The sequence below is a fragment of the Drosophila melanogaster genome, chromosome 3L (assembly GCF_000001215.4).
Source record: "Drosophila melanogaster chromosome 3L".
Classification (NCBI taxonomy): domain Eukaryota; kingdom Metazoa; phylum Arthropoda; class Insecta; order Diptera; family Drosophilidae; genus Drosophila; species Drosophila melanogaster.
Window position 1 is genome coordinate 3983139 of NT_037436.4, and position 15492 is coordinate 3998630.

The following is a 15492-nucleotide window of genomic DNA, read 5'->3' on the forward strand; positions in this document are numbered from 1 at the left end:
TGTTCAAAATCAGAGCCAGCAACAAATGCAATGCAACAGCAATTAACTCGGCACAACTGCCACATTCTGGGCGCAAAATCCACCCCGTGTATCGTGAATGGGAGCCTCAGGCGGCCAAGAGCCAAGAGGCAAGAGCCGCGAGCCCCAAGCCGAAAAAGTTCCAAAAGGGCCAAAGAGCCATGAGCCAATTCTCAGGTATGGCTGGGGGTCCGGTGCCTCCACGTCGAAAGAAAGAGACCGAGTGGGAGAAGGTGGGGAAATGGAAAGAGAGAGGCGCAACAATTTTGAAATCGGGAGAAAGCAACAGCGGGGAATGTTTTGGCAATGAAACACTTCCTGATTGTTGCCTTTGCTCTAGGGCGCTGGCACACGATGCGATTTCTTAGAAGATATGTTAGAAAACTCTTTGTTTTTAAGGGTTTCACTGGTATTTTAGGCATGAAGGCCAGCACTAAGTTATGTTTTATTCTTTTGGCCGCTATTACCTTATGTTATTTCAGTGATTTAGGTTTCTTGAGCATATTCCATCGTGTGTACCAGCCCACAGGACGAGCAACAGCAATAGCAACAGCTATGCGCTTCCTTTCTGGGGGTTGGAACTTAGGGGCTGTGCCGCTCTCAGCGTTCCGCTCTCTGGCGCTCCAGTGCTCTCGCTCTTCCCTTCGGCTCGTTTCGGCTGCAAGGCGACGCGGTTCGGCTGGCTGTCGTTATGCTGGGGGTGGACCACCCTTATAAGCGGGCTCTCGGGCCGCAAGACTCTCATAAGCATTCAAGAGTTGCTTACGTTCGGTTCGTTCGCATTTCTTCTCTATCTTATATAATATTATATTTTCTCCTAAATCAATTTTTTCACTACCAACAACAACAACAATAATAACAACTCAACTATTCTCAACTCGCGTCAACCTTAACTTTCTCAAAAACAACAAACTACAACTCTACCACTACCAATCTGTCAACTTTCCGTTTTTAAACTGAAACTGCAAACCAAAACATTTATTTTCGTCTCGACGGCCATTGACAAAGTTTTGTTTTCCAAAAACCCGAGGAGAAAATTGCCAGCCCAAAAAGAGTTGAAAGGATACCCCAAAGATTCGTTCAAAAATCGTCCCCCCGTTATGTTTTGAGTTCAATTCCGTGTTGAAAACAAACGTGAACGTAAACGCAAATGTAAATGTAAAAATCGATAAGCCACACGCAGCCAGCCAACTGAACGCGAACGTGTCCGTGTGTGTTTCGTGGAGCGAGGGGATTGAACGGGGGGAACTGACCAAAAATCGGTGGCCCTGGCCAAAAACGCAAAAACTCCGGCCCAAAAAGAAAAAAAAAAATACAAGAAAAGCAAAGCAAAGCAAAGTAAAGCAGAGCAGAACAGAGCAGAGAGAGCGACTCGAAACTCCAGCCCAAATGACGGATACGGGTCTGACAACGAATCAAGCGCCGAAATGTGTGAAGTGGCTGTGAAACCCGAGGAATCCTAACTAAAAACCAAACCAATTTACAATAAAATGCAAATTACTAAGAATATTTAACCGAAACGCACCAGACCACACCACTCCACTCCACACACACAGACAGACACACGAGACACGGCAGAAATGCCAGGCCTGAAATTCAACAAGCTGTACGACTAAAACTTTAAGAGATCTTTCGGCGAGCCAAACTCTATATACAATATATATATATATATATATATATATTAATATATATATTTTCCCATGCGAGATAACAACAGCAACGTTTCCTTTCCGCTTTTGCCACAAATAATACCCCCTGAGACGGTCTTTGCTCGCTCGAAACTCGACACTAGCTTCAGCACTTAGCCCTCTAAGATCTACTAACTGGATCCTGATCAAGCTCCTAGCCAAAACTCCAACTCCAACTCCAAAACCTCTAATCTACAAAGAAAAAAAAAAACACAGAAAATGCCGCGCTGCCTGATAGCCAAGAAGTGGAAGGCCTATCCCTGGCTGGATCGGACGGAGGATACTAGCAACCAGCAACAGCAGCAGGAGCAGAGTGCCCCCAACTCGCCTCGCGAACTGGAGGAGCTGCATCTCAAGTCCAGACGCTCCACCCTGGACGACGACGAGGAGATCGATGTGGTGGGCGACAAATTCCTGATCAAATTGGAGAAGCAACGCACAACAGCAGATGCTGCCGCAGCAGCAGCAACATCATCCGAAGCAGCAACATCGCACAGCAGCAACAGCAGCAACATGGAGGCATCGGCGACGACGACGACGTCCAAGTGCTGGGGACCCAGTTCACCCACGGCGGGCACCACGGCTCCAAGTCCGCCTCCCCATTCGCCGGAGGCGGCGACGCGAGTGGCCGGCAATGTTTACAACGGTAAGTTAGCCCTCGGGAAAGTCGGGAAATCGGAAAACACTGCTCCAGCCAGTGAGGCGGGGGTGGTGGAAATCGAGATGGGGCGCACGTAATCGCTGTCATTGATGTGGCCATTGTGCGATTGCGAAACAATTCCGAATCAATTTAATTGCCTTTGTTGTCACTCAATATTGTTTGCAATTCCGGCCAGCGGGCCACAAAACGCAGAACGCACAGACCCTCGCCGACTTCCTACTGCCAACTTCCAGCTCGGTTTCCATTCCCTTTGGCGTGAAAACAATGGTACAGGCCAAAATTAAACCGTTTGCCTTCGTCCTTTTTGTTGAATGTGTGCCTGTCACTGTTTTCCACGTACAATTGCGAAATTAATTATTCAGTGGAAATTAGAAGCAAGGCAGACCTAAAAACCACTCACAATAGACATCCTTTCTATAGGTTTAGGCTTTAAAAGCTAAAAATAACTTACTACGAAACAGATTTAAAGTAATTGCACTAACCCATTTTTTAGCTGTGAGCTGTTGCTCTTCTGTGTACTTTTCTACTTCGCCAAAGTTCTTATTTTGCGGAGAAAATCCTTTGAGCAAACATAATATTTTCCAGCACATACAAAATAGTTATCTTAGCACAACTCCAGGCGTGGTCTTTGATATTTATGTTGACCTTTTAAAGTTTGCCCTTGGTTAAAAGAAATTATACGCATGTGTCAGTCCTTCATATTTAAATGAAAGCTATTGTTTAAAGTTTGTTAAAGAAAATATCTTAAGAATGGCAGAGGGTAAATGTTTTGGCAGCTTATAAAGAAAAGGAAACGGAAAAATTATAATCACAAAGAAATTATAAGTGCATGTCTAGGAAGTTTAAGCGAATCATATACTCTACATCCGACTACATTAAGTATATTTTCCGGCACAAAAACATTACAATGACTGAAACTCTTATTTCAAAAGAAAAAAGTGTAGCATACTTCAGGAACCATGATAAATGCTGCTGAATAAAACTTAACCCATGATTTAATTTTTTCTGCTTTTTACAGGCTACACCCGCGAACTTTCGCCGCTGCACTACACCGCGTACCTGCCCCGCATGGAGAGCGAGATAACCGTGATCCGTGCCGCGGCTACAGCTCTGGTGGCAGCCAGGACATCCGGAAACGGAAGTGGAGATCAGCACCTGGCCGCCTACCAAACGCCGCCCTCGTCCACCACGTCATCACCCTCTTGTTCGCCCAGCGGCGCCGGCGATCGGTACAGTCCGCTCTCGAGTGGACAGACCTCCAGTGAAAGGAAGTGCTTCAGCAGTACGGGAGCCACACTGTCGCTGCCGCCGAAGAAGAAGGACATCTACAGGCCGTATTCCTTGGACGACAAGCCGGCGCACGGCTATCGAAGAAGGGTACCGGCGGAGGAGGACCTGCATGCGGCACATGCTATCCTGGATCTGAGTGCGAGCACAGCCTTCCACCCGCCCACGCAACCTCACCAGTTGCAGCAGCAGCAACAGCAGCAGCAGCAGCAGCATCAGCATCACCACTCCCAGCAGCAACACCTTGCCCCGCAGCAACATCACTACTTGCCACTGCAGCAGCAACAGCAGCAGCAGGCACACCACACCCACTTGCCAACTCTCGAGGCGCATGCGCATCTGCGCAGCACGTCATCGATTGCCGAACTGGCTGCAGCGGCCAGTGTGGTAAATGAGCAACGCCCCGCCAGCAATGCCTCGAGTGCCAGCAGCAATCACATGCCCAGCAGTCCCAGCAGCAACTCGAGCAGCAGCAGCAGCCAGGTGCAGAACGAGAACAGCAACACCACCAACACGAACCCGGATGGGGATGGATGTCTTCAGGATGGCGAGCACAGTGGCGCCTCCGGAGCGTCGGCCAAAACGGTGGCCTACACCTACGAGGCCTTCTTCGTCAGCGATGGCCGTTCGAAGCGCAAACATGTGGCGGATCCTGCAGCTGCCGCCAGCGGAGTGCCCACTCCTGACCAGCAGAAGACCAAGTACACGTGCTCCGAGTGTGGCAAGCAGTATGCCACCTCCTCGAACCTGTCGCGCCACAAACAAACCCATCGCTCGCTGGACTCGCAGTCCGCCAAGAAGTGCCACACCTGTGGCAAGGCCTACGTTTCCATGCCCGCCCTGGCGATGCACTTGCTCACGCACAAGCTATCCCACAGTTGCGGCGTCTGTGGCAAGCTGTTCTCGAGGCCCTGGCTGCTCCAGGGTCACCTGAGATCGCACACGGGCGAGAAGCCCTATGGATGTGCGCACTGCGGCAAGGCCTTCGCCGATCGTTCCAATCTACGAGCACACATGCAGACCCATTCGGTGGACAAGAACTTCGAGTGCAAGCGGTGCCACAAGACCTTCGCCCTGAAGTCATACCTCAACAAGCATTTGGAATCGGCTTGCCTGAAGGACGAGGAGGAGCTGATGATGTCCATGTCGCTGTCGATGCACGACAGCAATAGCGAGAGTGGGGCCAGTATGGCCTCGTCGCCGCCACACGAGTTCCTTGAGCGCGTCAAACTCGAGGGCAGTGGAGGAGCCACTTATGCCATGTAAGCATAGAATACATTGGGCGCGCTACAGAAATCTCTAAGGACTTGAAGCCAAGTCGCAATCCGGCTCGGGTGACCAGACTTAGACATCTCTGTTGCACAACCGATAAACAGAAGCGGAAGGATGTGCTGTAACTGCATAGCTGGTTAGTTAATTTACCGTTAAAGTTAAAGTTACCGTTACCATTTACAACTAGGTTAACCGATAGCCGTTTTTATAGAAGATACATACATCACAATACGTCCAAGAGCAAAGTGTAGTAGAGTAACACAGAGACTGTAGAAATTCGCATTAGGCAGCCAAGCAACAAAATACTCAATGGGTGTGTTTTCAAAATCTGTTATTTGGTTTGCGAACTCATTTTTTTAAAAGGTGCCTCTAAACGTATGCAATGGAAATATCCAAATTCATGGTCAGATTTTGAAAACAACCCCATAATAACCAACTCAAAATGGTTCTTCTTTTAAGCATAAGTGAGTTGAACATTCCTAAAAACCAAAGCATTCCACAAAACAAAAAAAAAAAAGAAAACAAAAACAAAAAAGAACACAATACACCCCAAACACACAGAGAGCCTTGTGTATGAGGTGCTACGCCACATGCATTCCGAGAACCTGAAGAAATCTAAGCAATTCTAGCAGCTATCTTATCTATCTAACTACTTACCAAATCGAATACGAATACGAATCGAAAACAAAAACACACACATAAGAGTACTATATTTAAATGCATATATAGAGTGTACTTATAACCCGTAGCGAAACCAAACGAACGTTTTAATCTACCCACTCTCTCCAACTAACTCTCGATGAACACTCCTCTAGCTAACCCTAACTCTTACTCGAACAATATCTCTCTACTCTCCTATCTCTATCTCTTTAATCGACAACGTTGACGACGACGACGAAGTGATTAAAATTAATGCAACGAATACAAAAGCAAATGCAATGTTTCTCAAACAACGAATTAGGACTTAAGGGCAGCCTATCTATAAGCAGTAATTACGAGTGCTAGCCACTAAGCAATTTTAAACTAAGTCACACGAAAGCGACATTTAAGCACTCAACAATTTTTAGATTCGATATAATGACAACGATACAAATTAATCAAAAGCAAGCAAACAAAAACGAAACGCAAAGCAATATTTAGTCGGGTTTTGCGGACCGGTTCAAGTGGGAGCGGTTCCATAGCGAATGTTAACATAACCGAAAACAACAAGGACCAACTCAAACTCCCCGAGAACTGGTTGTGTAAGCCTCATATTAACCCTTGTAGAAAGCATCATCACGATCACGTTTATATATAGGTCAGTCCCCCCAAAATAAGTTCACTCCGAAATCATTAAAGGCTAGAGAAGAGCATTGCAAAAGTCACAGAGGGCGGTTCGAAACCCCTTTTCTTTCGTTGGGCGCCGTTTAATCCGCAGTCAATTAACACTACTCACCAGTGAAGTAGCCTACCATTATTTATGTTAGTCCTTAGAAGTGAACATCTAGTCGCTGTTTAACAGCAAAATCACTTATTTCATACCAAAGCTATACCACATTACCCAGTTTTTAGAATCAACAAGCATTGCATTCCGTTCGAGGCCCAATTAGGAGTAAAACCAGCGAATAAGACCAAAAAGAAATCCGGGGAATCAGGAGTAAAAGCCCCAGTATTCGATCGCATAGAGAGAACCCCTCAATCGCAGAACAGAACAGAACAGAATATATCGAGTGTGATCTAGTCTCAAGCATTTAACAGTACACTTCGTCCATGCGTGAATAATACTTTTGCACTTTTTCGACACTTAATCGACCTAGTACGATATATTACTTAGCCCTATATTATGTAACTGTAACTCATATTCATTTATTCATTCATTCATTGAATCGTTTACGCATTCATCTTACTCACACACACGCTCACACAAACACTCAATCGCTGCACAGCCTGTATATATTAGGATATAGCATGTACATCATACATCAGCATTGTAATCATCAACTGAAATCAGCTTCAGCAACCGATCTCAAAGAGGAAGTGGGGAAAAGAAGTGCAACGAACATTTTGTAGCGCTAGTCGTAGCCAAGTTTAGATGACCCAAACCAAAGTTGTTGGTATTTCTAAGCGGGTATCTGGGAATATATAGAAGATATATACATCTAGAATACGTATGTAGTTGCGTAATATTTACAAAGCATATATTATACACAGCTAGGGTTAGTCTTCAGACATGTACTCGTAAGTTAAACTAGTAAGTATAATCACGAAATTATTTTTATACTGTTGTTCGGAGGAGGGAGCGTCGGACGAGAGAGATGGCAACACTTTTAAGGAATAATATTAATCGAATAATCGAGACGAGATCGCAATCGGCATCGAATAAATCGGCTAAAGTACCAAAGCAAATACTCAAAAATAAAAGCAAACATAAGAACCCCTGCAAACCGCAAGACAAATTACAATTATTTCAATTACAACTACAATTAATTATATATAATATATAGCGTTATCTAGCATATAGTCAACTATTATTTACGTATCGTTTATAATTTATCGACGCGAGATATGTAATGAATATTTATGAAATTTGCATTATAAGAATGTTGAATTGAATTGAATTAAATTGAAGCCCGGCAATAATATTAAATTTTAAAAATTTTGTATAACAATTGTATAGAAGGCGAAGGAAAGTAAAGCAATAACTTAACTTAACTAACAAGTTAATCGATTTATTAGTCTTAAAGAATACTGTAAGGTTGGAACTACTTACAATTAGCAATCAAAGCACACTTGTAAAAACAAAAATTAAAAAAACAAAACGATAAACGAGAGAAGCAATTATAAAGTTACAAATATACAATGCATATTAAATAACCACACATTTTACGAGCGAAACAATGTTTTTTTATTTATAAACCAATTCGGACTTTTTATCATTTTAACTGGCTTCTGTTGCTGATTAACGTTTGATGAATATGAAACGACGAACCCAAAGCAATTCGAATATTGTGATAGTCCAAAAACACACTAACAACTTTCAGAACTATTCATTAATTTTGCTCAAAGGAAGAGAGCAAACGAGAAATCAAATTGAGCTCCAGGAACTTTTTAATAGAAATAACGTGTATCGAAAAGCAATAAAACGTAGTGGTAAAGATATATGAAGAAAGAGGAGCAAGGATACTATATTAAGGGATGAATACTTGAAAAAAAAAAAAATGTAAAACGAAAGTCTCTTGGAATATATAAAACTACTTCCTAATTATACCCACGGCAATTATATATTGTATTTGGAAAGCTTTAGTCCAAAATTAAACCATTTAAGTTGCTCCAATCACGCACATACACAAAACAGAACCCAAATCATCATGATGTATTGTTATAAACCCAAGGAAATTGTTAAAGTTGATACATTAGTAGCGTAGGACCCACACACACACACACACCTGCACACAGGTGCATACACTTATCCTGTACAGACACAGACGCATAAACGGAACCAGCGCAACGCGAAATGCAATTGTTGAATTCAGTATTTGTAGCATTAGGTTCATGATCCATTGTTTCCATTATCTGTTGCTGACACCACCCCCCAAAACAGAACAACCGTGCAACGGAACAACCGAACAACTGAACACCCATGGCAACACAATGTTGTCCTGCGCTGCGTTGTGTTATGTTGTGTTGTCCTTTTTGTGTCAATGCAGTTTAACGAGCGCTCGTTAGGCGAACGCCAACAAAGGGAAATGTAATAAAAAAGCAGGCGAATAAAAAAAAAGGGGGATGTACTGGCGCACCACCATCGCGAAAATTGCAAAACGGGGAAAAAACGCAAAAGGGGGTGTCCTTGCACGCATTTAATTCGAGAAAATTTCATTTGCATAGTTTGCATTGAGCGTGATTTATTTATTTACCAAATCAGAATCATAAAAGCACAAACACTCACAACTCACCACCCCCACACGTGTATAAATAATTGAGCAAAAAAAGAAAAGAATATAAAAGACTTGGCACGTTAACACTAATAATTCAAGAATTGAACATAACTAATAAAGTCATGAGAATTATATATAGCTGACAAAGAATAAGCAAGCGAGAACAAAAAATGAAAGACTTAACACTTTGAATATATATTATAATTATAACGGAAGAAAGCTATACTTATTTACAGCTATTGTATTGTATATGGTATAATCATAGAGAATCGAGGTAAAAGCAATTAACGAAAGCAACAAAAAAGCAAATGGAAAGCAATAGAGCATTAAGGTAACTAAAAAGTATTAAATCGCATGTATCTATGAGTAAATATTTGGAATTCGTTATATTATTGCGATAAGTAAGGCGAAACCCCAAACATTTATGGCACTATACACTATATATATATATATATAGCAGAATAAAGAATATAAACAATTTAGTTTACACGGAAAAACGAAAAAGGTAAAAAGCGAAGAGAACTCTGCAGAGGCGCAAACAAAAAAATAAGCAATAACTTATAACTAACGAGCCGTAGGGATTTTTGGATTAGCTGGCAAACGATGAATTGATTAAACGATTATAACGATTATTAGTTACCGATATACAGATATATTAACAGGTAGAGTTGTTTTTTGCATATTGTTATCGCAACTTTTGTGCTGCTTGACGAGACCAATTGATGTACTTTATACAACGAAAAAACCAGAAAACCAAGGAAACTAATGAGAACTCATCTTATGTTTTTGCATAGGTGCATATTGTTGCGATAGATATACAAACCTATTTTGGTCGATTATACATTACACACGCCCCCCCACACACGATAGTTGAAAAACGAACGAAAAACGAAAACAGTTACTGCGTAGAGATAAAAAACGTCATTTTAAATTGTGTTTAGAGCACTCACACATACAAACACAAAACGAACACACAGACAAAACTGTAGCATTGTAGAAAAGTAGAGTTGCAAAAATATTATTAATGAAGCGAACATAAATTTAAGCTTACGATTAGAGAACAACACAGCACCTTAGTGAGCCAGCAAAAATAAAAGTAAAGAATTCTGTACCTAGAAATACAACAAACATCTACACACACGACACCTACACACATACACACACACGCATTAATTATGTATTTAATTGCATCGAGACAAGCTAATCGAAAATATATATACGAAGCGATATATGCAACTATAAATATATACACACACAAGGACATGAATGCGTTTATTATGCGATATATGCAAAACAGTCTATATTATTAATTACGTGCATTATGTATATGACATTCATGTACATAAGTGGCAGTGAAACACACATAAGCAAACATTAAGGTCCTGGCTCATGCTGTCAATCAAGGATAATGGAAGGAAGTCTGACAGGAATGTCCTGCCAAGCCTGATTGGAGTCATAGATTCCAGGATCCGCCCTCGAAAGTCAATTTAACCAAATGGTCAATTTCAATTATGACTCAAATCGTTTCATGTTTTTCAGTAGTTTTTATGCTAAGTTGTTGAAAATTGTGCAGCCAATAAGGCAGAACCGACAAAATATGAAGAGAAATCGATAAAGAATTTATGAATGTCTTCAGTTTGATTGCGTGGTTTCGACTAGAGTGCATCAATAAATATATAAAACTTATATACGCATTAAACGAGTATACTATATATTTTGTACTTAATTAATTGATTTTGTATAATCCAACCAGAAGCACACAGCCACATACACACACACACGTACACCACAATGGCTAATCAATGCATAGTTACTAACGGGAAAAAAAGGAGCCAAGCATTCTGTAAAACATTTAACATAAACGTACATAAGTATATTATATTTTCATAACACATGACAAATTTATACATGAAAAAGAAAACCGAAATGGAGAAAAACGAGATGGAGAAAAGTGCGACGATGCAAAACAACTTGCGTAGTAAATGAGAAAACAAACATAGTGAATAAAAAAAATAAAAATCTGACAAAAAAAAAAGCTACAGCCAAACGCGTTTGATTTCAATTTGTGGGAATTTTTTTTTGTTCAATTTGGGCGAAAATCTCCGGGGATCCTGCGGAGAAAGGACCTCTGTCAGCGGCAGACTCTGGGAATTCAATTCAATGCAGCCTCACTTGTGCGAATCATCGGAACGGAAACTAAGTATTTTCGACGGCAAAGTAATTGCAGTTACACTTTTCTTTTCAACTGCCATGTTTTTACCGGAAGTGGAATGTTGCAAATTATTGGTCGCTGATTTTGTATTGAGTATTAGACAAAGGTTTCACAAATGGAAGTGGTTTTCAACAGAAGGTGCTAATTTCATTAAAATCTACCGACAATCAATTATCAACATTTCCCGTCATTCTAGAAATTCGCGAACCACAGGGCGTATGAGTAATTTTCCCAATTATTTGCTTTCATCAATATTCACGTTCTTCTCTGAGCCATCGATTGCATTAAAATGTACATCACTTTAACACTGAGATTCAAGACCCCGTGATGTGTGCCCTACATCCTTGAAGAACCTACTCAAATCAAAGTTAAATTCAACTTTAAGTACATGCCAGCGATTCCCCGGGGGAAATGTGACACGTTTGGCGTTGGCTACACCCGAGATCCTAAGCCAAAACCCCTTCCGGCTGTATTGCTGTGTTGTCAGCTAAATAAATTCCTGGCCCAACTGTGGCTGCCATAACTGCGCGTAACTGTGAGCCAAAAACAAGAAAGTAAACAATTTTGAAGCATAAACAGCCCCCTGGACCATATAAGCTCCCAATTCTGACCCCCTTGCCCTCCACGAAAATGTTGTTGTTTGTTGCGCATATTTTCACATATCATAAGTTTTTATGCTTATTAAAAGCCAAAAGGAAAAAATTGAGCATAATTTATATGATTTGCCTATGGGGCAATAACAAGGCAAGAGAAAAACTCTGTTTATAGGCCGATCAATGGCTCGAAGGCGACGCTGATTCTGCTTCTGCACTGGGAGAAATTTGAGCATGTCTTAAATAAATTACTGATCTACTACTATAACAAAATATGATCAAAAGATCTATTCACATTTGTTGCATTTTTAAAATGGCCTATCTACTTCCTATATAAATAGCTTATCAACTAGCTATCAAGTTATCTTAACCATCGAACTTCTTATAATTTGATTTGTATCTTTAAGGAATAACCTTATTAAGCTAGGGGTTTTTCAGACCAAATAACGCCACTCTGAGCTACTCCAGGCTAATCAAGCCCAATTTAGGTTGTCCAACACAGAATGCGGCTTGGAAAAGTCAAAGTCAGATAAGTTGGACTCTAATTTAATCATTTTCCATTTTTTTTCCTGTGTTCCATTTTGTTTTTGGGCTGGGCCGCGCCACGCGAGCCGAGTCGAATCCGATGGTTTTAGTAGATTGTCCTCAGACGATGGCATATTTATACGGCTTAGAGATTGCCCAGTAGCACACATACGCCGTTCGAGTAGAGATAGTTTTCCGGAGGGCTGAGGCTTGCGGGGTGGATGTGATGGTATGGTATGGTATGGGATGGCATGGCTTCTGCTGTTCTGAGGGGAAGACAGAGCAGCCCTTCGGGGCGATTCCATCATAGGCGGATGGCGGATAGCGGATGGCGACAACGGAATCAAAATAGCCCCGCAACAGTTCGGTGGACGAAAAAAAAAAAAAAGGGATGGCATGGGATGGGATGGGAGCGAGGGGTATATGGGCAATGGAATCGTCGTGGCCGTTATCCAGCAAAACAATCAACAGCGCGCTTTTTAAGCCAAGCCAGATATATATTTTCTAATGCTTTTTTTCTGTAACTTTCCGCATTCACCCTTGTTCTTCACGCTTCGAGCGGTTTATGGTCGCTCGTCCTTTCGCTCGTCCCCATCCAGAATTTGGGGTCTGGGTCTGGCTCTGGATATTTCCGAGCCAGGCTGGTTACATGGCTCTTCTCTACCATTATTTCGGTTTTCGTTTTTGTTTTTGTCGCCGTCATGTGTCGGACCCACGAGATGTATCTGTGTATCCACAAGTGTGCCAGATATTCTCGGCCGTTGTTGCGCGTGAATTGTCGGCTTGTTTACTATGCCCTTCAAATTATGCACTATCTCAATGGCGGCGGGGGAGAGCCTGAAGATTGCATTAAGATAAATTTAACTGAATCAATTTGCTTAATAGCCAATTGAAGAGCGGGACGAAACAAAAAACAACAACAGCAACGAAGCTACAGAGCTACAGAAACAAGAACTCGGGCTAAATGAGCGGAATGGAGAACAAAAACAAAGTGAGTATGTCTCCAGTTTTAGTGTCATTTATTTTAACGTTGATTTCTTCCTATCCATTTATTTACATTGCATACTTCCCAGCTCCATTCGGGCTTTTCCCCACCCAATTTTCCCTCTTTTGGTAATGAAACGTCGTCCAGCTGGCTTAATGCGACTTTTCTCACTGGGAATGAGATACAAAACAACAATCAAACGGGGCAAAAAACCAAAATAAAAACAAGAACGAAGCGAAATGAAAAAGAAAAACCAACGAAAATTTATAAATCTCCAAAGTGACGCTGAAATTACATAAGCCGCGCGTTACATAAGCCAAGGCGTGGGCGTTCACTCCGCCAATTCCTTTTTTCACAGCCCTGGTCAATTTCAATTTAGCGCCGAACACTGGACACAATTGCAGGTCTAACCCCATTAGAGAGATATGAGCTTAGTCGAAATGAGGGGACTACCGGGGGGTGTAGAGCCTTGCAAATGCCAGGCATTTAAAAGCGGATGTTCCGATTCGCATTTCGCAACGCAATGATAAACTCAGACGGTTCCGGCCAACCACCTGACCTGGCTCGAATGCAGTACCAAGAGTTGACGCTAATACGTTCAAAGCAAGAACTACGACTCGGGTAGAATAATGGATAAGTCTCTAACGTGAACAAGGGGCAGTGATTTTAAGTCATGGAACAAGGCAAGATTTAACTCCACTCTTAAGAGACGCATAATAATGCCCCACGTTGGGCGCCACTTTTAAAGCTAGCTTGTGTTCTGCTAGTCTTGGGCCTAAAAAGTTATTAAAATAATTCTATAAAATCATTTTATGTTAGATTCCATAATGAGTTGTCTATAATATCCATAGTCCTTAAACTAAATTTTACTCATCACTATCAGAAATGTTGCTTCGCCAGTCAAAGTTTTTGTAATTCAACGGGCGTTACGCATATGTGAGGGTGTGGATCGGAATGGGGAGAGGCCTGACTTGGAGGCCAACCGCCGCCAACTGATTTGCATGACAGCAAAAGGTGCGTAGGCGTGCACGCTCGGAACTTAACAGAATGGAAATTGTAGAGTGGGAAGTGGAAAGCGGAAAAGCGGTCTTATCGGCCTGCGAATCTATTTGGCCTGGTCGGCTCTGACTTCTCCCGCGGTGGTAATTGCTGCGAAGCGCCCATTTTTCGCACGGATCGCTTACGCACATGTCCATAAAAATGGACAGAGATGGAGATAGCACATGGCATCGGCACATGGAATCGGAATTGGAATTGGAAGTGCTCGCCGCGGGGCAGCTCTACGTATAATAGAGTGGACTGGTAACGCCGCGGTGTGGCATTCAACGTTTAACGTTCTTCAACCAGTGCAACTAATTATGGGGCGCGTAGCGGATTTTAATTATCGCCCCGTAAGTAGAGGCTCTGCTCAGCTGTTGCCGCTTTCTGGGTAAGGTTCCATCCTGTTCCTGTCCTGTCAGTCAGTTAGTCACTGGGCCCCATCCTGTTCCGATTTAACACTCGGAAAAACATTATCCAAAAACATTATGATACCAATTTTTTAACATCTTTCTAGCGAAAAATTGGCCAAAACAATAAAACCAGTTGACCAAATATGGAATGTCATATATCGTTGAACTCGTATTCAAATTTCCCATCGAACTGCATTCAAGCTTTCAAATGTAAAATTTTGACCATTTTTTGCAAAAATGGATGATGTAACCCCTTATCAAAAATGCAAAAATTTTCAAAAAAAAATTTTTTTTGAAAATCAGCAGGAAAGTGGCAGGGATTGTTAGCTGCGGTAAATTGATGCACAAAACGGTGAAACTTTGGTTGTGTGACTATTTTTGACCAAATTATGGCACTCAAAGTCACTTTTATGACATCGTGTTGTACGTTTATCTTTAGAAGACATTGGTTTTCGAGTGTAGGCACGCCCTGAGCGACAGTTACAAACAGCCAGGCGGTGATGGGCCAAGTTGATGGGCTATGGCTATATGGCGATGGAGATGGCGATGGCGGCAATCGATTGATTGTGGCCAAACACGCAGTGCTGGAGTTGGCCAGGATAAATCAAGCCCCTGACATTTTGTTGGCTAGGCTGGCGTGCGTGAGTTTCGTTAATGCACAAACGGAACCCAGAGAGCAGGAACAAAAAACCGAGCCAGAAACAGAAACGGAACGGCACAGAACCAGATACCAGATACCAAAAACAGAACCCAATCGAATCGGCAACAGGGCCAGCGTTATACTACACTGTATATATGTATATATATAAAAGCCGATATCCAATTCCCGAAACTCGAGCGACGCGTAATGGACTGAAATCCAATACAAAAATATGCATGACACAGC

General features: G+C 42.1%; 1 protein-coding gene across 2 annotated transcripts; it reads left to right on the top strand.

The window, feature by feature from the left end:
* Positions 1-757: 757 nt before the first annotated feature.
* On the top strand, positions 758-10865 carry scrt (scratch). 2 transcript variants are annotated; one of them, NM_001274461.1, is made up of 2 exons: positions 758-2352; positions 3386-10865. In NM_001274461.1, exons 1-2 carry the CDS (start codon positions 1926-1928, stop codon positions 4918-4920), a joined length of 1962 nt encoding a protein of 653 aa, NP_001261390.1. In that variant the 5' UTR covers positions 758-1925; the 3' UTR covers positions 4921-10865. The 2 variants fall into 2 exon arrangements, with proteins under 2 accessions (NP_001261390.1, NP_523911.2); NM_079187.5 differs by having other exon boundaries at positions 3386-5431.
* Positions 10866-15492: the final 4627 nt, after the last annotated feature.

What these genes read in the sequence shown, in the direction of transcription:
- scrt (NM_001274461.1), top strand. Translation starts at nt 1,926, where the DNA reads ATGCCGCGCTGCCTGATAGCCAAGAAGTGGAAGGCCTATCCCTGGCTG. An exon ending in GGCCGGCAATGTTTACAACG is followed by an intron (nt 2,353 to 3,385) that starts GTAAGTTAGCCC and finishes TGCTTTTTACAG; the next exon opens with GCTACACCCGCGAACTTTCG.